This window comes from Ptychodera flava, chromosome 7 (genome assembly GCF_041260155.1).
Source record: "Ptychodera flava strain L36383 chromosome 7, AS_Pfla_20210202, whole genome shotgun sequence".
NCBI lineage: Eukaryota > Metazoa > Hemichordata > Enteropneusta > Ptychoderidae > Ptychodera > Ptychodera flava.
The window spans coordinates 16308202-16333458 of NC_091934.1; the positions used below are offsets into that span (position 1 = coordinate 16308202).

Here is a 25257-nt window from a genome sequence, read left to right on the forward strand (position 1 = left end):
CAAAATCATGGACAAAATATGATTAAAATTCTCGTTTATGTACATTTAGCATCCTAGATACCATGTTTAATAGTTTATGTAAGTTTCAGTCCTGAAGCTAAACAAGAAATATTCTTGAGTGCTTGATTTGAATAGAATTCCCTTTGAGCAAATACTTGTATGGTATCTCACTGATGTACTGGAGTGCTGTTTGGAGCAGGAAATTTCACATTGCACATATTTTATGTAGGGCTGGCTCAAAGAAATTATCAGAACTCCAAAACTGACTCAAAGAATTTGGAAATTTTGGAATTTTTGTCAGCTTATTGTTAGTTGCATAGCCATGATTGATGTGTCTACGTCTATTGAGGTTAAGCTGAGAACACGTGTGCAGTGACTTGGTAAACATTCTAACATAGCTATCTATACGCAAATCTGAGAAAATTTCATCTGATGTTGCTTTCAATATGGTGGGTAATGGTTACTTATTTTGTTTACTTTAATGTTCCAATGGAAAAGGAAGCTTAATTTATAATGTTTAATAAGCGTTAGCCCTTTGAGCACCAATTTTTGTCGCCTTTACAAAATACATCCCATTTAAATTTTGTCAGATTTTTGTCAAAATTTTGATCGAAAATTGTAGACAATTAAATGTGATGTCCTTTTGCTCCAAAATTATCAAAACAGATACAGAAAAATTCATAAAGATTGGTAAAATGTTGCAGCACTAAAATTTTGGTGGGAAAAAATTACAAAGCACTCAAATGGTTAAATTTCCTAAATGTGAAACTAAAAGATCTTCCTGCTGGGCCTTATACAAGTGACCAATTATCTGGGTGTCACACATTGATCAAAGCTCATACAGTACTATGGAGTACCTGTGAACAATAATCCTTTGTCGATTCAGTGATAAAAGTTCATCATGGTAGATATGCATTCATTTAAACAGAAGCTGGAAATTCAAACAGGATTATTTTTGCCATGCCAGATGATGAAAATGATCCACATTTTTAAATTTTCTGAGGACACAGAGTGAGTTCAAAGGATAAGCAATGCACATATTGATGTTCAGAAAATCTGTGTTTTACTGTATTCGTAACGACAACTGGGTTGAAGCTATGGGAAAAACTTTTATCTTCAAAACTTATTCTCAGCCCATTAAAACAGTATGCACAGATCAACATTATGATGAATCGCAGTGTGAACTATAGAGGGAGGAGAAAGTTGATAAGTAGGGGGTTCACTAACCTTACAATTGCCTCTTTGTCAATTTTCACAAAATCTTCCTCTGTCTTTAAGTCCTTTCGTGACGCAAACCCTTCAAGAATCTCACTGATGATGAGTATGGCTTGTTTCCGCTGACAGTCAGATGAGCGGAACTTGTCCATAAAAGTGTCAATCAGCAACTGTAAGTGTCCTTGAAATTATCAAGATTTACAGGAAGTCACACTTATTGCATCAAGAGGCAATGTGGGATGTCATAGAAAAAGATGACCTTTCGGCAGGTTTTTTTTTCATTAAAAACCAACATGTTTCTCTGTTTTTAGAAAACAGACACATTTTTCATCAATCAATATAAAATAAATTTTATAATTATACAATAAGCATCAACATACCAGCTACAAATTCATTACTATTAAAGTAAATATGCTTTTCTACTCAATTTTCAACATAAAATACAGTCTTTGGCACATTTTCATTTTTTTATATTCATAAAGAGATGAATATAATATCAAAATAAACTTATACATTGCAAATAGCACCAACAAAAAGTAAATTAAGAGAACATTCAAAAACTGATATCCCATGAAACAAAATAAAAAAGACTTTCACTGGTATTTTTGATTGTTATTCATCGCCAAACTTGCCATGTCTGCCAAGTAACCTGCAAATTTGCACCAAGACTTGATAAATTTTCTCGTCCCGGAAGTGTTTGAAATACTTCTGTCTCCTGAGGTACAACTGTCCAGGGATCCCGGGGGTGGAATTTGCAGAAGATGGAACTGATGCACTGGCAAGTGAAGCAATCCCTGGAAATGGAATAAACTATACAATCAGCAGGATATCTGACTCAATAGTGTCATATACCAATCCATGAAAAGGGCACAAATCAAAGAATATGTGTTTTCCAATGAATAAGCAAATATCAAAGCTACAAGACGCAACAGTTTGTTAATCTGACCAAAAAATTCTCATATGATGAAAACTATTGTTTTCTGATGATATCGCTGAGCTTGTACAATGTTTTTGCTAGGGCAGGGGAGCATAAGTTAATGGGTTGTGAACTATCATGGCACTGCTATAATCCCTGACATAATTGGCTTGTTAGACACTCATAAATGTTTAACTCCCCTGAAGTCACTTGGGAACTTCAGTGACATCATGCACGTTACTGCACTGGCATAAAACAGTACAATGAGTAGAAGGGGGTGTCTCAATATAGTTGAACACCTAGGTATATGCTACACCTATGTACTGTATTTGAAACTGTGATTTTACCTTTTTATGGTAGGTAAAAAATAAATGGGAAAAAATTAAATCAAAAAACGGTGGAAAATATGATAAAAGTACGACGCACACAAATGACAGGTTCCATAATGTGGTGTTCTATTTTTAGCCTTCAATTATGGCACTGATTTTTTTCAACTTGCCCTAAGTCAGAGGACGTACATGTATAACTCTTGAGCAGATATAGACATGCCATGGCCTCTGACTATGTAGCACGTACCGGTACGTAGATTGTTATGAAGCATGCTGGTTGATATCATGAAAGCTGCAGCTATTTTATCAATCACAAGCAGGGCAGCTATTGTGATGGTCATTTAATCAAAAATTTACTTGGTACATATATCAATGGTCACTCCACAAGTGACCATAAACTATAATGACCATGATAGACCATGATAGACCATAAACTATGAGTCACCATGATAGACCATGATAGACCATAAACTATGAGTCACCATGATAGACCATGATAGACCATAAACTATGAATCAAAGCTCCCTCTATATAAATGCATCATACAAGCTTTTACCTGTTCCACACTAATACTACACATTCATATAGTAAACCATACATTTACAGGAAACCACATGACTTAATGTACATATACCTGTTGTAGAAGTTTTCTCCTCAACAATTTTGACATCGCTGGTATCTAGTTCCAACACTTGAATTAGAGCCACAGACAGTCTCTTCAGATGTGAAACTGAATGCAGCATTGTGTTCAGTTTATTTCCTGTGAAAATAAAACACAAAAAATGTTACATTGTCATTTTGGTGCTAAAAGAACAAACATCAGATATTCCCTATTTAAAATTGGAAATATCAAATTGTTCATGATGACTGGAGGAAAAAATCTCAACATATAGAATTTCTATATCGACAAAATGGCCCCATTACATACACATACATACCATAAACTATAATGACCATGATAGACCATAAACTATGAGTCACCATGATAGACCATGATAGACCATAAACTATAAATCACCATGATACACCATGATAGACCATAAACTATGAATCAGAGCCATACATACACACACATACACACACATACATACATACATACACATACATACACATACATACACCATTACATACACATATCATCTTCTTTAATTTAAAGAGGAGTATCAAATTCTACATTTAGGAGTCAAAGTATGGCTTGAACTTTCTTCAGTCATGGCAATACAGGGATGGAATAAATTTAATATACAAAACCTATTAACGGTGTGAAATGTCATGTTCATCTATGTACATCTGTGGGCATACATGTACAAAGAGTAGAGGACATGCACTATTAAGGTAGTTCACATCTTGAAAATGAAAGACTTAAATTTTTGCTCAAACTTTCAACCACTCTCTTTCAAAATCATAAATAAAACTTGCGGCTCACCATGCAAATTTTGGTGCTGGAGAAACAAATTACCCAATACATGTATGTACCAATATTTTGTATTCAAAATGGCTACCCTCCCTCTGTCATCTATATGGGGAAAACAAAATTCCTAACTGCCACACTGAAAACTAAGACAGTGAAAGCTTTCTTCATTGTACAAAATTCAAAATGAGCCCCCCACCCACATGTGGTAGGCCAAAGAATACTGTAAAAGTTTGAGAGTTTGATAATCTGTCCCTGAGGTGCATTTCTACCTTAATGACCTGGCCTGATTTTCAGTGACCTACAGTACCATTGGCAATGCTTCAAGAAGACAACAAGTGCCACTTACGCAGAAGGGTGACAGAAATCATCACCATGAAAAGATAAGACTGCTCTCTGATAAAATGACATTTTCATGATTGAATCAACACAGACCTTGACGTGTCACTCCAATGATTTCAGCTATATTTCAGCTATATTTGGTTCTTAGTCAGCTTGCTGAGCTCTATATTTATCATCAACGAGTGGTCAAGTTCATGTAAGAGTGACATTTAGCTTTTCCTCCATTCGTAAAAAGTGGATGAAACTATAGAGCGCAAACACTCATAAAGCTCACTTATGTGTACACATACTATAATCTGTCAGTGTGTCAACTTCTTTTGGTTTTCAAAGTTGAGAATGACATGGCAATGCCACACTACTTAAATATCTGGTACTTGAAAATCTATATTTGGCAGGGAAGTAAAATACAGCTATTGTAAGAGGTAGGTACGCGGACTCTGATATCATACTAACAACGGCTTTCCAATACTAAATTCTCGAACGAAATTATATTTTATGTAGAATCTGTCATTAAATATAGTGAGACATGCTGTTCTGAAAGAGCTTAACCCTTTCCCTCCCTGCCAGACAGTATCACTTTCCCATCAGCCAACTCAGTGAAAAGCAGTATTGAGCCAAATCCGTACATCAATTTGGCTTTGTGTGTTCCAACAGCTTTAGTCCATAAAAATCATGTTTACAGTATCTGTGATTTCAGCAGCCTTCAAATGATTAATCTTGTGTTAAAATGCACCAAGTAGGACACATTGTGCTTCACTAGTTTTAACAATCTGTCCTGATGGTGTAATATAAACTTGGTAGGAAAAGGGTTAACGAGATTTATACTTTCATGACAAAATTGACAAAATTTATCCCAACTTCTGTGTGAATCTCTGATTCATCATCACATCTACGTAATGTGGTATTGTCATTTGTAACACTTTTTAAACATTTAAAATCAATATTTTGACTCCGCAATATCTTTACCACAAGTTCCGAACAGATCGGGCATCTCCTGCAATAAGTGGATCCTGTAGAAAGAATGAGCTGAACCACACAGTTGAGGATGAAAAGTCACCTATTTTATCAAAGTTTTACCTACCTAATAACTTTAAATAGCCATGGACTAGATTCAGAGTGGCAAGCTTTTGAGAATCACCTGTAAAACATGAAATTGAAAACGCCATAAGCTGCATCTTTTGGGTTTTTTTTCAAAACTTTTGTTTTGTGGTTTCCGCACACTTTCTGCATTGAATCCCTAAACTGTAATTTAATGCCAAGTATTTAGCATATCAACACAACCTCTATGAGTATAATCTACATTGTTATTGTTGAAAATTGTATTCAAGTCCTGACTAGAATTCATTTGTAAACAATAAACAATGATCACTATACACATACAAGCTGTGTTGAAAAAAAAGAATACTCGAAATTTCAGCATGACGAACAGATTAGGGTTAGACATGGTAGTTGATATACAGAAGCAGAATACTGAAAAACTTGCCTCAAGGTACAGCTTATGTCATTCTACCACATTACATTCTTTGCCATTGCGATTTAACTAGGTCTTCTCTCTGGCACTGTTCATAAATCTAAGTAGCTGAGACATGTTGCTTTATAATGGAAATGGAGGGCATGAAAGCTTTGTGAATGAGGTAAGCATTCCCTTGTATTGCCTTGTTGGCCATTTCAGTACAACTGACAAGGCTTGTGTGTGGAATTTTTAGGAAAGAGTGGAATTTTTAGAAAAGAAGTTGAGAAACGTTTCTTTAAAATAATAAATGGAGGCAATGGAAGCTTTAAGAACCCCTGACCTTTCACCCCACTTCCCTGTACAGAAGTCAAAGTTCACCATTACAAACTGTCACTTAGTCTAACCCTTTCAACTATAGTGTTGAAAGGGTTGATGTTCCAGTGGCTGCTAATTTTCACATTTTCATGAATTTAGTTTCAAACTCACATGATATATATCATCTTATTTTAACTCATTGCAAGATGTGTGCCTATGGAACGCCGTTGCTGCCTTCTGAGGTTTATTTGCTGTATTTGATGAAATGACATCAATGTATGATTTAGTAATGCCTTTATATGGTTAGGTTGTGTCAATATATGATTAGGTGACGCCTTTATATTATAAGGTGGTATCAATATATCATAAGGTGCTGTTATTATATAATAAGTTGATATCAATATATAATTTAGTAATGCCTTTATATGATTAGGTCATGTCAATATATGATTAGGTGACGCCTTTATATTATAAGGTAATATCATTATATCATAAGGTGTTGTTATCATATAATAAGTTGATATCAATATATGATTTAGTAATGCCTTTATATGATTAGGTTGTGTCAATATATGATTTGGTGACGTCACCTAATCATATATTGACACGACCTAATCATATAAAGCATTACTAAATCATATATTGATGTCATTTCATCAAATACAGCAAATAAACCTCAGAAGGCAGCAACGGCGTTCCATCAGCGTTCTCACCAGGCCGCGATTCCGCGACATTCTCGCGTATTTTTCTATTTTGTTGCGGATTTCTTGGGCGTGCGCGCCAATAGTGGCGCGCCTTTGAAATTATAAACTTTCGTGGTGCCAGCCGTACGGCCGGCCGGCCGTATCATACAGCCAATACTTTTCACCATGGACGTAAATGATTGACACGAGTAATTACACTTCCTGGTTGAAACCGAGGCAATCTTGAGGCAATACCCGTCAGAGGGCGTACTTAAGCCACAGTCACTTGTGATTCGATACATGATGGCCGATGTGTAGAGATGCATTACGTATACCACACAGCGGCCGTCGTGTATTGAACCACACGAGACTGTGGTAGTCTGACGCACTGGACGTGTTCGCCTTGCATGCATACCGGTACATATCCACGGAATTCGCGGAAGCTGGAGGCGTCATGGGCACGATAAATATTTTCATAGGCTACGACAACAATAATCCGAACTACGAAAACACAAGAATGTAAAGCTTGTATATCCCTAAGGAATTACATGAACATTTTTCGAAAACAACGAACTCGAAGCTGGTAGCATTATACTGTGAGTTCCGCATGGCAACCAGGGTCTGGACGGGAACGACGTTATAGTGTTCGTGCCGCGCCGTTGAGATTCAGTGAATTTTGTTCTCGAAAAATAACGCAACTTTGTCTGAGATAATTTTTAGGTCTTTGCTATGTTTGGAATCATGTATAAACTTCGCGGGAGATACGTGTTGTGTGATGTTATCAGGCATTTGCTCTGTTCCTCGCCCACGCGACCTAGTACCCACGACTGGAAATGATCGACAACTGGCCCACTGCCGATTGATAATATTATTCCAAAAGTAGTTCCGAGGTTTAAATGTGGAATAGTTGGAGGAAAGTTCTCTTATTATGCAAAAAATTATCGATTCTTGGCTTGCGCATGTGATAAGTATATTATTCCAGGCGAACTTATACGTGAGAACATGGACGTCTTTTTTCCATGCTTCGATCAATTGACAAAATTTGTAGCCTTGGCTGGCGACCAAAATTTCACGTCAAAAGTTGATGATTGTTTACAAACATCATAGGGATATGTTTCTTGATCTAAATAAATGCTGACTTGGCCTGTTCCTTCTGCTGGTTGTGAAAGGGGGTTTAGTGTGCGAAAAAAAAACGTAACTAATCACAGGAATCAACTGGGAGCTGAACGGCTGGACACTCTAGCAACTACTGTTATTGTAGAGGGCCCCAAAATGGACTTTCACACTGGAAAGAACGAAAGTCCCATAGACTTTTCATTAAAAGGCACTGATATTCAATATCAGTTGATATGTTTACCGAATGTTTACAAAAAAGTTGTTAAGTTGAATGAGTTGTTGAGTCCTTTATTTTTTCCATGCATAGAATAAGGTTCGTATTTGCAGTTTGACTTTTTTAACATATTTATATATTGTCTCACAAAAATCATCCGTTGTCCCGCTTTTTTTGGTCAGCGGGACAAAATGTCCCACAAAATTTTTTTCTGGTGAGAACACTGTTCCATATGTGCCTGCTTGTTACAACAGAGAGATTACTATGACAACCTGACCTTTTGATGTTCACTAACTGATACTGCATTAATTCTTTGCATTTAAAGGAAGACATTTTGCATCAGCAGTCTGTTGGTTCTGTTGTGCAGCATTGGGGGCGCTGTTCAAATGGCAGTCAGAATTTAAGTTTACATGTTTTCCACGTTGATAGGTCAGCATAACGGTACATGTACATGGTGGACTTAAAATCATTGGCATAGCTTGTTATAGTGCTAAAATGGTGTAATTTAGAGGCAGAGAGAGAAAATTTGAATGATATCCTGCGAGTGAAAGTGCATAAAAACTGCCCTATTGGGACTTTAGAACAACACTCCTTATACAGGAATCACTGTGTAAGATAGTACATGTACTGTAGATGCATGGCATTTATTGTCATTTTGTCACAAAATCTAGGAAAATGACCCTGACATACCTGTGGTCCTCATAAGTCTTGGCAGTGACGTCATCAAAGAATGTAAGTTCTCTTCTAAGATTTCAACGACTGTCTTGGAGTCATGTTGCAAGTGCACGGAGGAAAACTTGTCCAATGCTTTCTGGCTGGCAGTGGCTATCTCTGTATACTCATCATTGACAAGACCAACTAACACTTCTAACATCATGGGAACACTCTCTGTCAGGGATCTATGAGACATCAAGTTAGCATTTTGTTATACTACCTACTTTGTAAAATCTTTAAATATTTTGTACAAGCGATAATATTTGATCTCCAAATTTAATTTGTGTTGATTTTGGGAAATTGAGAAAATCTAGTGTTTTTTTCAAAGACATTTTATTTGAAGACTAAGAGAATCTTTGGCATCAAAGACTGAGTGTTCTTCACTGACACTCTTGTAAAGTGACCTAGGGAGTTCATAGGAATTAAAATCTTGTGAGTGTATGGTATGGCACATACTATCCATACATGTATTGACCAGTAACTCCCTAGCATAGTGTCCAATTATTCTCAATGGAAGCCATGACTAAGTTCACAACATCTCCCAACATGAACCAGTAAATATGAGTTCAAGCCTTTGCTATTGAAATTTATGTAAGCAAACATCACTCAAATTCATATTTTAATGTGTACAGTTTTTGGGGTTGCAAGGGCCAAATTTTATGAAATATCAAATTTCTATTGTACCTTGTGCAGTCTAATAGCAACCTTTCCACACAATCGACCATTGCAAGTCGAATCTTCCAACTTGGGTTACTCCGTAATGGCACAATTTTTTCCACAAGAATTTTCAGTTTTTTGCTGGTGTTTTTCAACCAGTCTGAGTTCCTAACAACTCGCAGTTCTCGCCCATGTTGATCAAGTGAGTGTTTGGTATCTTTTTCACTTTCTACCCTATGAGGAGGCAGTAAATAACGTCCACTGTTGTTCTCTTGACTCGGCTGCACTGATGCTTTCGGGTTGCTCAACGACGACCAATCAAAGCTGAGATCACTCATCACCATGGCAACCATTTTAGCCCATGCATTGAGAGCGCTCTATGATGAAGAAGATGCAAAACAGAAAACTTTAATCATAGTCAGATATGAGAGTGAAGCTTTCTTCTTCACACACTGAAGTTTCTTCTTTGAGAAAACAATTTCTGGGCAACAAACAAACAATTGAATAAATTTAAGAATATTTCCACAGATACTTGATTGCTTATCAAGCTTTCAACAGAGATAGAACGTAGTGTAAACTTGTCTAAAACACACTCTCTTCAATAGCATGACAGTACTACTGTACGTCTGCAAAACACTTTTTCTAGATAGACTGAGTTTCTTTTTCAGTCTAAAGATACAGTTATACCATCTTTGAGCACAAATGTGTTTAACAGTGTTGAAGTTTTTACAAAGGGTTTCATTGGATGGAATTCCTATTCTGTAATCTGCATCAATATTGCAACATTCCAGGAGTCTTTACACCATTTTAAGAAGCTGGTCCCTTTTGTCATTATCCTGTGTGATATTAATGTATTAATGTAGGAACTTGACATCTCCTTAGACTTGAAGATCCATTGCTCAAAGGGCGCTCTCTAAGAGGGGGAGCGTAGAGAGCGCCCTCAAGAGAAGGATCTTTCAGTCTAGATGTCTCCTGTGCCATGCTGTTTTGATTTGTCTATCTCTTACTTTATTTGTATATCTCTTACTTTCTAGGTTTGTTGCTATATCAAGTTTTTGTACTGATCAACTTGTAGATAAGTCACTGCCGTTAACCGTTGTTCGCTAGTATAAATTGTTATGCATGGGTTCTTGGCATGTTATTCCCTGGATACGACCAACAGGACACATTGCCTAAATCAAAGCAAAAACTGGTGCCAGGGGAATGCACAGGTGGTAGATGGATCATGTACAAGCTCTCAAGTGACCCAGCTACAAATACTGGTACAGCTACTTACAATAATGACACTCTGTCCCTGCTTTGGATCCCCAGTAATTACTCTGCACAGAGACATAGCAATACCAGGAAGAAATGATGCGAATGTTTCCGAGACAACAGCTCGTGTCACTGCCATTTCTAAATATCCTGAAAAAATGATAAAAAAGTTACACATTAAATGGAGAAATGTTTTCAAAATCAGACAACACTCACTAATTCAATCTTCATGCATAGACTGTGCTCAGTCTGAATTCTCCATTTTCCAGTGTCTAGTTGTTGCCATGGTTACCAGCACCATGTAGAGTACCTGCACAATATGGTCTTTTTCCTCTTTTCATTAAGGTGGTACATGTCTCAATAGTGAAAAACTTCAAAATTTGTTGTCTTACCAAATCCAGAATAAAAATCAGGGGTTACCATACAAAGTTTGGAACTAGCGAGACAAATTAACAAATATTTTGCGATATTTGACATTAAGAATGGCCGCCATCCCTTTGTTAACTCTATGAGGTAAAATATCATTTACAATTTCCCAAAATCTAAAATTGTTAAAATGTTCATACTCCAAGAGCTTTAAAATGACCTCCCAAGAAGATGTAGATCAGAAAAAACACTGTAAATTTGACAGCATGATCATGAATATCTGTCCCCAAGGCACTTTCTACCTTAATAAAAACATAGCAGTTTCATACACATCACAGTATGCCACTGTCATCTGATCTTATCACATACTACAATATCCTAAATAGCACTTTCTTCTGACTGTTAACTTTAGGAATCATAGATAATTGAAATATGGCCATACGGCTAATAAAATTCATTTGTTTGACCTCAAACTTCCCTGCACTTAACATGCATAAAAATTGACACGTACAAAAACTGATGATGAAATCATAATTTAAGCTTTCCCAGAACACAAAACATCACTGAAATAGGCTAAGTTAAAACTGGTGACACTAATTTTTGAACAACAGACACTGAGAAACAAAATCTGAATGGTAATTGAGTAAATAAACAATGTTTTTGCTGTGTTTCAGTCACCCATGATGCAAATTTGCATTTGGTATTTGCAGTAGAGCTTCACATCCCAACCTCTAAATGAGTAAATATTATTTGTGATACCTATCCATGGCCTTCTACAAGTGACTTTTAATTGTGATATTTATCCATGGCCCTTTCCAAGAAATAACTTTTGGTTGTACGGTTGTTTGTGAAAAGATACTGGCTGATTCTCACTACATACTAACCCAAATAAATATTGTAATAACTATATTTCAAACATCTTGACCGAAAAAAAAATAACTTTTAGCACTTATATAATTTTATCACTGTTTACATCTACAGTGCTGTTCTCTCAGATATAACATATTTAAGGTATTAATATTAATTTGTCGATACAAATATTTGTTGATATGAATATTTAAACTTCATTTCAATTCATTGATGTCAGCTCAAAGAAGATACTTTCAACAGCGCCCTCTACGTCCAAATGAGACTCCTGGATCAGATGTTATATCGGCCAGTCTAGAGATAATGTGCTATTTTTTGCAAGCTTCTCCTAATTCAGTAAATTTCTTTTAAAAGCAAAGGGATCAGATGAACATATGCTAATAATAATATGCCAAAATTGTTCTAAAACTAATTTCTTAACACTATTTAACGACAAATCCAGTTACGTGAAAACACTACATCTAATTTCAATAATTATTTAGATTAACGTATGTTGTGTGGACTGTTTGTAACTCAGAAAGGCAGTCAGAGATACAACAGTCTTCTGACAAATGTATTTACCACATTGATGTTTGGTAATGAAACGTACATGTAATGATGATTGATAGGGGTAGAGCCCCAATAATTTGATATTTATACTTGATATTTTTACTTTCTGAAACAAATCACTGAATCCTTGTATTTCCTATCACTCTTCCTTTGGCAACTTGCAACTACAGTATATATTGTCAAAAACTGGTGAGACTGAATTTCTCCTACCACTGCACATAATAGATTAATCCTTTTCCTGCCAAGTCCATCCATTGCTATCAGGTCAAGTTGGTCAAAAGTAGTCAGGCATGCTATGTTTCAAATCGAAATTTAAACAGACTTGACCATTGCAAGAGACATAGACATGATCTTTACTGACTTGCCTTACTGAGACATATACAAACATGGTGATTTTATGAACTTGACCTGATAATGATAGCACAAAACACGGTGGTCTGTGTCACAGTAACCTTTGGGACACCTTGAGTTTTTATGCAGATTTTTTTATGGACTTGACCTTACAGTGATGGCACATGATACAGTGGTCAATGTCACAGTGATCTTTGGGGTGCTGTGATTTTGATGTTGACTTTGAATGACTTGAGCTGAAAAAGCATTTTTGAAGGCAGTGTAACTTCACAACTAGAGATCAGAGCTACCTACCTTCATCATCAGCCAGTATAAGCAGGCACTGGATGGCCTGGACCCTAAGTTCTCTCATTTTTTCATGTTCTGCCAATGACAGTAGAATGGAGATGCAATGTCCCAGTGGTGCCAAGAAGTTATCCTTGTAAATACAGCTTATCACGCTGGAAAAAAGGAGAACGTGGTAAGGTTTTGCATCTTTTTTTCCATCTTTTTTGCTATGAATTTACTATCAAGATAGTATGCACCTTGAAAGTGAAAGACTTGAACGTTTGTTCAAATTTTCCTCAACGACACTTTCACTTACACTCTTACCAAATCAGGAATAAAAATTCGGGGTCACCATGCAAAGTTCGGAACTGGAGAAAGAAATTACAAAACATTTACCACTACTGATATTTGAAATTCAAAATGACCCCCATCCCTGTGTTATCTCTGCAGGAAAAAAATAAAATTTTTGATTCTTTAAAAAACTATGAAAGTTGAGTTTTATTACTCAGAGCTTTAAAATGACTCCCCCACAAGTGGTAGATCAGAAAAGAATTGTGAAAGTTTGAGAGTCAGAATAGCTATCTCCAAGGTGCATACTACCTTTAGGGCATCAACTCATTATACATGCATAGGAAATCTTTCCTCAGTTGATATGAATATTCATGACGACAATAAGCAGTGTAATATAACATTCAAAAAGTACCTAGATTAACACTTAAAGTATTCACTGATAGGACTCTTGGATTCATGCTGCATAATTGTGTGCTGTGAGTGTACCCTTTCACACAGTACTGAATCAATTACAGAGTTATAAAGTTTTTGAAAAAGATTCACATACATGAACAATGTTTTTAATTTGCACTGCTATCATTCTCCACTTCTGAAGTAAATGATGATAATTAAATTCCGTTGAGGATTTTTTTCAAGTATTTGTGATTAGTGAAGCCCATGACATATTCCTTTTTAATGTAAATTGTGTAATACTAGGAATTCTCAGAAACATTAGTCTGTGATCAGCTTATAGCAGATGGCATATTGTTGTTGGGCAAAGACACTTTGTATCTCCAAGACAATTTGAACACAGTGAGTGACTGTACTCAAATTATACAATATGATCAACCACTACAAATGTCAAACATTTTGCTGTAATGGGTTTTTATACATTCTTCAGTTTTCAGAACCTACCAACATATTCAGAGGATTGCAAACAATGCTGGATAGATTTACCTTGGTGATGACCGCTTCACTAACGACTGTAAACACATGACAACAGCCAACTTCAATTCTTCTGAGAAATCATTCACTGGGGATGTAGAAAAGATATCAAAATTCATGAAACAGGTTTATACTGCACTATTGATGTCCAAAGTGGTATCATGAGGCAAAAGTTTATATAGTTATTTATGTCTATAATTCACATCTTGTTTTCTAGCTAGTTTCAAGCCTTGCCTGTGAGGGCGCTTTTCACAGAACACCTGAGGTAGAGAGAAGCATTTTTGAAATACAGTTAGGAATATTTAAAACTCGGTTACTTTTGATGGGAGTAAAGTTTCCCTTCAATCCTACGTTACGCAATTAAAATGTATCTTTCCTCTGGATGAATACATTATATTCACTTATACGATGATGAACAAAGATGAGGATTTTATCAAAGTTTTCAAGCCTTGTAAGAGATGAAGGAGAAGAATGCATCCTGAATGCATTATATGATGATCTTTTTATTAAATGGCTGATTTCTTTTTTCAGACAAGTTGCATTGTAATTTTGAGACATTCACAGTCATGTAGATTGTTTTATTTGCCACTTTGTTGGAATAAATTTATCTTTTTTCAAAAAAAAGAGAAGCATGGTAAGGCAAAACAAATTGTTTCTGGTCCTAGACATTCAGCAAAAGTGATGCGCCGACGTGACTTTCTTTTTTTTATTTTTTTATTTTTTTCTTTTTTTATACTGAACAATGCTGGTCTGGCACTATTGATGCAACAGTTATTGTCTTTTATTACTGACTGCATATTACTTCAGTTTTCTTTTTAGCAATTTTGGACATGCAAACAGGGATATCAATGATAGCTGTACTGATGAGACAGTATGTAACCAAAAACAAAAAGACATGACATACAGCTTTTGAAATGATGCGCGGGATGACCAGAAACAAACCTTTCTTTTTTTTGGCCTAAAAGACCTAAAAAATTAAATTTGATTGAGACAAACTCGATCAGCCCATTCCTACTTTAAAAGAATTTTGCTTCCATTTGCCTATACAAATACAAATACATAATGACCCTTTAACTTAAAGGCCAGGGACTTGATCCTAGGATCAAGTTCCTTCTGGTCTGTTGTTGGATGATGAAGGTGTCATAGCCTTTTGTTTTCAATTGAAATTGTAATCTAGCGAGCAAATTTTCTGTCAAGCCAATCTGTTGCCTGAAACAGGCCTTGAAGGTAAAATGTGCCTGAGGGACAGATATTCAGGCGCTTACATTTTTTCAATATTTTTCTAACCTTTCACTTGCTGGGTGTTATCTTAAAGCTCTCGGCATAAGAAAAGTTTTCACCATAGGTTTTTCAAATATCTAAAATTTCATCTTTTTTCTATAGATTTAACACAGGGATGGTGGAAATTATTTGTTTCTCTAGTAGTAGTACCAAACTTAGTCTCAGTAACGGAATAATAGAGGGTTTCTTTGAGGAAAATTTGAGCAAATATTGAAAGTCTTTCACTTCAAAGGTGCATACTACGTTAAGAAGACCCCTTTCATGTTAATCCTTTCAGTGGTATGGCTTGGTCCAAACAATTTTTCAATTTTTCAGTCGAAACACAGACAAAATCTGTTTATATATGTACCTTGTCCATACTTGACTGGTGAACTGACAAGAACAGTGACTTGGGTAAATAAATCTGCAAACATCTCCCAGTTTGTGACTTTGGTGATATTGATAACGTCAGTGATGCAATGTATTCCTGCCTCACAGGTTTCTTGTGAACTGGGAAAAGGGAACAAATATAACAGTTTAACGTATAATTACATGTGCAATCTCAAACTATAAATTCGCAAGTGAAGTTTATATGAAACTTGACAAACACAAAGGGTATTAGCCATATATATAACGCCATACATTCAAGTCAAAGACTGTTATCTCAAAGCATCCATTCCCTTCAAACCTGACTGTTCTGATTGTCTTCTCAAAGGTTTCTATACTACAACTGGTAACTGGTCAACCTGACCCAGCGTTATCTGGACCCCGGTCAACTGGACCCAAGTCAACTGGACTCTGCACCAAAGTCAACTGGACCCTACAATATTTTTACCAAAGCACCCTGGCCCAAGTCAGTTTCATGCTAAAGCTATATTTTTGAGGTTATCATCCACAGTGACATTCTGGGACTTGATGAACGCAAATCAAAAAACAACCCCTTTAGATCTCTTGATTTTCACTACATAGGTGAATAGGCTCACTACATGTAAACAGGAAAAATTCGGTGAAACTTGTGTAAGTAAATCCTAAAACAAGGATAGATTTCGCTTGGTACCCGAACTACCATTATAGTATATACATGTACAGGTTGAGATTCACCAATCTGGTAGTGCAGTTATGATAATTGTGTTGTACGCTAATACATGTAAAAGGGGATAATTACACATAGTATAAGTCATACTTACGGACGTTGTTGCAATTTCAAAATATACGTGAGCGGGAAGATTATATACTCTTGAAATCGCTGAATCTCAGCATCGTCAACGCTCCGAAGTTCTTCTTGCAGTGTTTTGATCGCACGAATCGATCGTGTTTTCGTAATATCCACGCAGAGTGGACGCAGCCTTTCGAAAGCCGTCTGATGGGTCATCGCCGAGGAAAGACTCCAAACTTGTCCACGCTATATCTTACTGTTTCAGCTTGGTGTTTGACCTTCTTTTCTACATTTTCTCAGTTTGATCGGCTTCAAATATCACATCATTGGGACTGGCAAGCGTGAGCGTGTTTAACACAGGGCGCAGCCATGTTTGGTCGCTTGTTTGTTCATTGACACTTACCTCAAAACGTTGACCTTCAGTCGCGGCCAGGGACGCACTTCATGACACGGGCGTTTGTGGGCTGTGTGACGTCTGCTTGATCGATCGATCGCATACTCGTTCCTCTAAATACGTTGTTGTATGATAACTGATGTTTTTTAGTTGCGGTAGAGGGGAGAGCAACGAGTACGCGATCGAAAGATCAAAGTCACTTGTTCTCTCGAAAGCGGGTAGGCACAGAGCGGAATTTCAGAAAATAAGGATGACTGTGGATAGATCTACATCCATGATAGATCGAACAGACGATCAAATAAACAAAATGCCCAACCCATAAACACCTGTGCTTCCTGATCAGCACGCCGAGTCATCACGCATATAGTTTTTTGACGAAATTGTAAACTTGTAAATTTATGTACACCATCCCCGACATGTGTAGATTTTATTTTCACCAGAAATTGTTGCAAAAGCAGGCCTTTTTGGTACGCATATTTTTTGTGAAAGTAAACTTCAATGAATTTTTGAAAACATTTGTTAAACCATGTTTGGGACTCTGGCGTTCATCTTCGAGTACGGGGTGGTATCGTGTTTGACCATAGACCCTCGAGAAAAACTCAAGGGTCTATGGTTTGACAACGTTTAGGCCTATCAAGGTGACCCTACAAGTTCAATAAACCGAGCAAAAAAGTTAAAGCAACGATTTCTCAATATGTAGGCCTATACAATCGAAGTGGGTTGAAGCAGACCATTGAGAATTCAATCTGACAGAATTCAATCTTTGGAGCACAAAACTATAATATGTGAGGGAGAGGTTCAAATTTCTGAACTTCGTGGTAAAATGTTTACTTCATAACAATTGGTCAAAAGTGCGCCCATTTGGGATCAAAAAATACGTAGGATCAACTTGAAAATTGGACTGTGACAGGACCCAACGTCTTCGTTTTATCAACATTGTTTTGGTCAAAAGTCTACACGACAAGAAATCAGGTCTAGACTGCAGTGCATACTCTTGCTCTGGCATTGCCTCCATCCAAGGAACAAAACTAGGCTCTGCAAATCATTAACTTGGAGAGATCATGTTTGACAAAGTAAATACCTAAATTCAATCTGAATCACAATAAAACTGTTGATATGCGATCTCATAATATCTCGCATGAAGACCAATCCTCTCGAAAGTAAACTTGGTTTTATATTACTGCCTTTACAGTTACCTTCAACAGACTTTCTAACTTAAGACATTGAATAAGAGGAAACTGCGTGGAACACTTCCGAATCGGATTCTTCCTCCCTACCTTGCACAGTGTCATCGACTTTGTAACAGATGTGCCTCATGGAATAAACTCAATGTCCTTCTTGTTATCATATCAATTTGTGTTCCTCAAAATGTCAAATGCTACCGGTTATTCGAGCGGGCACTATTTTAGATAATGATCCAAGCGAGCAATAGTCCAATATTGCTTTATTGTCCCTTCTTAATTGTACTTTAACATTGCATTTGTTTCATCAACATGGCTCAGGTATTGTCGGACACAGCCTGGTTGCTCGACTACAAAATGACACAGTCGCACATTATTGGGTGTTTTAAAACAGACCAACCTCACGTGATGGTAACATTCAAAGTGTGCCTTCTTTACTTACTCTTCCCTGTGACAGTACTCCCTCCCAAAACCACGAAAAAAAATACTACCTCTCAAAATAAGTTCAAATAAGCTGCCCACAGGTACAATGGATATATAGAATTAAAACAATGACGATGAGCATACCAGCTGACGAAATTTGCTTTGTTTGAATTCGAACCTATCCCTGAACAAAAAGACTGAATAATGCAAAGATAGGATTTGATCTTCTGCCATGCATGATTTATTACTGAAAATGTGAAATACCTTGGTTAGAAGTTTAAACCGCTAACAGGTTTGAGAACAACGTTACACACACTCTTAAAATATTCAAATTATAATTAAGTGTCAATCATCTATACGGTTTCCATAACGTAACTGAGGTACATTATCGGTGCAAAGTCGCTTATTGTAATCGCAACTAAGCTTAACCATCTCGAGTCCCAAAACATGGCGCTGAGGTTTGTTTTTCATGCATGAGTTTTGGAATACATTCCCTAAAAGTCCCTTCTTAAGGCACTTTAAGCTTATTTATTTGTTGACAGTGGTGAATCAATAAAAAACGAAAATACTTGTGTTCTTCATTGTATTACCCAATAACATCTTAACACTATAAACAACATTGAACACACCTATAATTTTATTCACTGCAGTAGATGGTGATACAACCAACATTTTTGTGTACTGTATAAATAATCTCATGTACAACATCATGACGTGCGAGGTGAAGCCTACATTTGCACATTTTATTGTGTGAATACTTTGATGCAATTATTTCCGCTATCACATACTATGACCTTGCCGTCATCAGTGACGCAGAGACCGGTAGGATTACACAGTCTCTCACAGGCATTATGATCATCCACACGACAAACGAATTTGCAGACTGATTCAAATTTCAAGATTCGGCTATTGCGGTAATCTGCGACATACACGTAGCCGTGTTTATTCAAAGCAACTCCCTGGGGATAGTGCATCTGACCATCACCACTTCCATAACGACCAAATGTATAGAGGAACTGACCATCACTATTGAACACTTGGATTCTATGGTTATGACAGTCTGATACATAGACATTGCCGGTGTTGTCAATACAGACAAAGTAGGGATACCTAAACTGACCCTTCTGACTTCCATTACTACCGAATGATTTGATGTGATTGCCGTCTTGATCGTAAATGTGAATACAGTGAGCACTGTAGTCTACAATATAAACCCTTCCATTGACAGGATTGATAGCGATACCAATAGGGTACTGAATCTTACCCTTTCCAAAACACCTGATTAGTTCACCATTCTCATCACAGACAATTACCTGCTTATTTCCATCATCTGTAGTAAAGACATTACCATTCACTGATACAGCTGCATCATAGGGTTGAAATTGCTGACATTTGCAAACTTGAACATCTTCCGATGTCTTCCATTTACAGTAAAACTTTGTAATCTTTGATTGCTATTCTCAGCAACCAACACGTCACCGTTTCTCATCATTGTTATCCCCTGTAAACCATTAAACTGACCGATCCCTGAACCTTTCTCCCCAAACTTACACACCAACCCTTTCTTAGCGATAACCTTAATGTTAACCGGTGATCCTTCTACTGGTTTCTTACATACTGTCACTGACAATTCATGTTCCCCCTCTGCCTCTACACGTGTTTTCAAAGTCATTGTTCCATTCTCATTGTCCTTGACTTCCACTATCTGTGTGTTACCGTCAGGTGTCTTCATCTCAGCTTCAACTTTGACACGCTGTGACACTCCCTTCCCGGGGAGGAAATCACCCTTATTTCGTACCGTAGCCTTGATACTGTCACCAACTCTTAAAGCTTGAGTCAAGTTCTCTAATTTGTACACTGTTTGAAGAAATTTTATTGTTCCAAGACTCTTGTTCCTGCAGAAGTCGTTACATAGTTGAAACTCCATGTAGTCGTCTTCCTCTTGTTCTACCTGTGTCTGTACTTTCAGCAATTCGTCTGTTTGATGATCAACTCTCCTCTTTGCAGACATTAGCTGTGAAGCGTTCCCATAATGCACCAGTTTCTCAACATATTCACGAGTACTTGTCAGGTCATTCTCAGCAATGTCTAGTTCTTTCAATTGTGCAGTCAAGTTAACTTTTCGTTTTTCGTATTCACCTTTCAACTCTGTCAGTAGTTTGTTGCCGTTTTCTTGTATCAGACGCGTTATTTCATCAATGGTTTGACGGATGTGTTTTCTCAAGCTTTCCTCTTCTCTTTGGAAGCACTTTTCTAGAGACTCAAATATTTGCTGCACTTTGAGTTTGCTATTGTTGGCTTCAGTTTCTTTCACTTTCACTTTGTCAATGACTACGTATAAGTTTTTGGTGAATTCCTTTGCCGCGTCTTTCACACATCGGTACTGGTGTTTTGTCAGAGGATGATCCAATGCAGTACACTTCAGACAGATTGCCATGTTGCAGGTATCACAGTAGAATTCGACTTGGTACTCTGGATGTGTACAGCAGTAGATTGGGGGTTGAACCGAAGATGGGTCGATGGACATTGCAGCGTTGTATTCTTCTAGTGATACCAGCCGGTGAGATTTAAATTGCGGAAATTTGGAATGGGCTCTTGCACAGATATCACAAATATCAAAGGTACATTCGATGCAGTGTTTTGTCACCTCGCCTTGTTCACATGTATCGCATTTCTTAGACTTGTCGCCATTCTCTTGTTTGGAAAATAGTTCGATTAAATCATTCAGGAAGACATTTGCCTGAATTGCTGCGACGCCATTGTCGGTGAGTTCATGAACTCTGCGACAAACTGGACAGGCAATGGCGCCAGTTGTCTCTGCTAGCTTACCAAGACAAGGCTCACAGAAACTGTGCAGACACGATAGTATTTTGGCATTCTTGTATCGCTCGGAACAGATCCCGCAGAGCAGAAAACTCTTGTCGATTTCTGGTAGTAACTTTGTTTCCTCAGCCGCCATGTTTTTCAGTAAGTGATCAACAGTTACTCGGGATGGCTGCAGGCTGTAACTCACACGATCTATTAAGAAATTCTACGAATTTCGTTGGAGCCAGGCCTTATGGGAACATATTTGGGACAAACCAGGACACAGGAATAGTTGAAAGGTCAAAGTACGTGGTGACGTGTGTAGATACCGATCAAACTGTATTTGAACTGTTGAAAAAAGCATTTTCGTTGGCCGCACTGATGTAAGAAAATAATACTACTTGTGATAAGCCTATTTACGTCATCGGGCTTTTTATTTCTGATAGGTAATTTAGGGAGCATTTGTTTTTTACAGGGGGGGGGGTCGATGGCAGTTAAGCGAAAAATGAAATGTAAAAAGCGACTGCCCCCCCTCCAAATTAAATTTCTAAAATTTGACGCCCCCATTCATTAATTATAAAATGTGACCCCCTCAAAAAAATAATAATAATTCATCAGAAAAAGAGTGACCCTCTCCAATTTTCATGCGCAAAACTCAGCGACCCCCCAGATGTCACAGTCCATATCAATAATATCTTAATTGACTTATAATTTCTCATTTTACCTTTAAGCCTTCAAAGAATCCTTTTTGAACTATTTACAAATGATTACTGGGGTGAAATTTCAATATCATATTTGTTTTTCAGATCTACTCTTTCAAACATAATATTCTCATTTATATCAATTGTCCAAACGTTTATAAAGGCATGGATTTCGCAAGTTTCCTCACGGACCACAATGTATAGAGAATCAATATTTTTGGAGAAATTCCAGAATCAAATTTCTTGCACGCACATAAACTTTGCCACCCTAATCTAATCAAGTACACTAATATCAATAATCAAGCGTACATAAATACACAGATTTAGCTAGTTTTGTATTGGAAAACAGTAATCACAGTTTCCTCATAGACCGATTGCAATGTTGAGAAAATTAACATTTCGGTGAAATTCCAAAATCAAATTTTTTGCACACACATGGACTTGTTATCGCCCTAGTCTAATCAAGCATCTATGAATACACAGATTTAGCTAGTTTTGTATTGAAAAAATATTCTTAGTTTCCTCATATACTACAATCAAGCAACATTTCGGTGACATTCCAAAGTCATTTTTTTCATAACTCCATACAGACCTTCGAAAAATTTGACCTCCCTTCAATCAGTGATTGTAAAATTTGACACCCCCCCCGAAAAAAGTCAATCCCCTGATTTCCACCGACTCCCCCTCCCTGTATAAAACGAATGCTCCGTTAGCGAAGAAATGACGGTGTAAAGTTAGTTGCAATAATTAACACGATTGGAACTAATTTGGGATAATTGGATTGGAAACATTCTCAAGAATTTTAGAAAATTGTCGAATATTACACCATATTTGCTTACCATCTTTAAGATTTTATTCAAAATTTACGATGCTGTTGAAATGTTATGAGTAAGAATCAGTGCATGATAGTATCTAATGCAATATTATTCAAAACATATGAACAATATTCAAATTTGAATGAAAATATGAGAGTTTGTCTGTAGTTTCTTCATTTCTGAAACAATAGTAGTAATCTCAGTTTGTCACTTTTCCTCGACCAAAATGAAGCTTTTCGATTGATTTACAGTTAGTTAGTCAGGGTCATTTAAAATGTGCCCTGACTCAATTTAATGTTTATGAAGCCTTAAATTCAGGAAAAAGTCAGGGTCATTTCAAAAGTGCCCTGACTCAAAAGTCGTCAAGTAGTGAAACTTTAAGCATTTTGTCTAATTTCTTTAGTACATTTACACAAAATGAACTTTTTTCATGAAATGAGTCCGACGAAAGAGTTATGCAATAATCGTTGTGTTTTCGTTGTTTTGTTCGATGAGAACAATATTTCAAATTTTACACTATTCAATGATTTTGTAAAATTTCAGCTGTAAAAATTTCGATTTCGTTACATTTCCTTAATAATTACTCTCATCCAATTTTCCCAAATTAGTTCCAATCGTGTTAATTGGAGCTTTCGGGCCGTGCCTTGATGTTGGCCGCTGAGTATCAGGCAAGCCCAAAAACGACAGCACGCCGGGTCAGCATCCATACCTTTTGACGAAATTTTAAACTTTTAAATTTATGCACACCATCCCTAGATATATTTGTCTCATTTTTACCCGTTGCAAAAGTAGGCTTATTTGGTACTCAAAATTTTGTGTAGGTCACAACTTCACTGGATTTAATTGTGAAAACATTTGTTTAAGCATGGTAGGTACCCCATTCATCTCCAAGTAGCTGGTGGGGGGGGGGTAGGTATCGTGTGTGACATTTCTCAAGGTAAACTGATCCTGCAGCTTCCACAGCCTGAGCAAACAAAAGGGCGACTCTCAAGATGTATGCCATTTAGAGGAGGGGGAAGGCACTCACACCACTATTTGGGTACAGGCAGACCTTTGAGATTTCACTGTGCGAGAGTTCGATCTGTGAAGCACAAATTACAATGTACAGGGGATTTTTTTTGTGAATGGGTGAATACGTCGGTCAAAATATCATGTTTTCTTCATAACAATTGGTCAAAAGTGTCTATTTGAGATCAAAACGTATAGTTTTGATCATATGGTCAACTTCAAAAATATAAGGAGACTGGATTTAATCAACACTTTCTTTGTCAAAAGTCTACACGGGAAGAAAGCAGGGTCAAGACCACGTCCAAGGAACAAAACTAGGTTATACAAATCGGTCAACATGGAGATAAAACTATTGATACTCGATCTCATAATATCCTGCATGTCGACCAGTTCTCCTAAAAGTAAACTGGGTTTTCTATTATTGCTTTTACAGTTACTTTCCAGTTACTTTCCAACTCAACACAGAGCACATAATTCCGAGAAAACTGTATTGAACACCTTTCTTCCAAATCGGATTCATCTTCCTCCAAATCGGATTCATCTTCCTATCTTAAATAGTGTCATCGGCATTTCTGATAGATATGCCTCAATTTTTTATCGAACTTGTCGTTCTTGTTCATTTTGGTATCAGAAAAGATCAACTTGTGTTCCCCTTAATAAATATGTCAATCTCAGATGTCCATCATTTGATCGGGCCTCTAAGTCAAAATGACCCATCCCATAGTGACAATGGATAGAATTGAAGCTTTAGCATACCAGCTGAAGTAATTCGCTTTGATTGAACTCAAAACCCATACTTCTACCCCTGAACAAAAGTTTGGTGATGCAAAAATAGGATTCGAACTTTCGCCAAACGACAGACAATGGAGAATTCGGAAATTTAAACTGCTTATAGGTTTTTGAAAAACAAATATTTAAAAAATCAAATTTGAAACGATACTTAAGTATCAACGTAAACGAGGTATAGTGTCGATGCAAAGTCGGTAACTGTAATCGAACCTTTGCTGAACCATCTCGAAAATCAAGGCTATGAGCTTTGTTTTTCATGTTTGTCTTTCTGAAATGGATTTTCTAAAAGTCCCGTATTAAGGCATCTAAAGCTTATGCGTTTATTTTTCCAAAGGATATTGAGAATGGAATGGTTATAAAAACAGGTTTAAATAAGACGATTTTACACAACTTGGCATACTGTTTATTAGTGACGATATCTTATACAATGAATCAAATTACAAAACATGTTGGCATTCAATTTCTTACAAACACATTATTGAGGTAACAAC

At 36.8% G+C, this 25257-nt stretch overlaps 2 protein-coding genes across 3 annotated transcripts in view; both read right to left on the reverse strand.

The window, feature by feature from the left end:
- LOC139136873 (TELO2-interacting protein 1 homolog) overlaps positions 1-17037 on the reverse strand; it is a 38721-nt gene extending 21684 nt beyond the window's left edge. The window contains exons 1-11 of one of the 2 annotated variants that reach the window (XM_070704709.1): positions 16682-17037; positions 15865-16004; positions 14247-14322; positions 13047-13192; positions 10642-10769; positions 9393-9742; positions 8685-8893; positions 5295-5351; positions 3095-3220; positions 1848-2009; positions 1228-1396 (exon numbers count right to left, since the gene is read on the reverse strand). In XM_070704709.1, coding sequence (XP_070560810.1) covers positions 1228-1396; positions 1848-2009; positions 3095-3220; positions 5295-5351; positions 8685-8893; positions 9393-9742; positions 10642-10769; positions 13047-13192; positions 14247-14322; positions 15865-16004; positions 16682-16866 — 1748 coding nt within the window. In that variant the 5' untranslated portion in view covers positions 16867-17037. The remainder of the gene's footprint in view (positions 1-1227; positions 1397-1847; positions 2010-3094; positions 3221-5294; positions 5352-8684; positions 8894-9392; positions 9743-10641; positions 10770-13046; positions 13193-14246; positions 14323-15864; positions 16005-16681) is intronic. The other variant, XM_070704710.1, reaches the window with a different exon arrangement.
- A 2354-nt stretch (positions 17038-19391) lies between these two features.
- Positions 19392-21607, reverse strand: LOC139136329 (tripartite motif-containing protein 2-like). The gene is made up of 2 exons (XM_070704052.1): positions 20170-21607; positions 19392-19978 (listed from the first exon to the last, which is right to left on the reverse strand). The coding sequence occupies exons 1-2, from the start codon at positions 21605-21607 to the stop codon at positions 19392-19394; spliced, it is 2025 nt and encodes a 674-aa protein (XP_070560153.1).
- Positions 21608-25257: the final 3650 nt, after the last annotated feature.

Coding starts and splice junctions, on each gene's coding strand:
- LOC139136329 (XM_070704052.1), bottom strand. CDS start 21,607: ATGGCGGCTGAGGAAACAAAGTTACTACCAGAAATCGACAAGAGTTTT. Junction 19,979..20,169: donor GGAGAAAGGTTCAGGGATCG/GTCAGTTTAATG, acceptor TCTTTACTACAG/ATGATGGAAATAAGCAGGTA.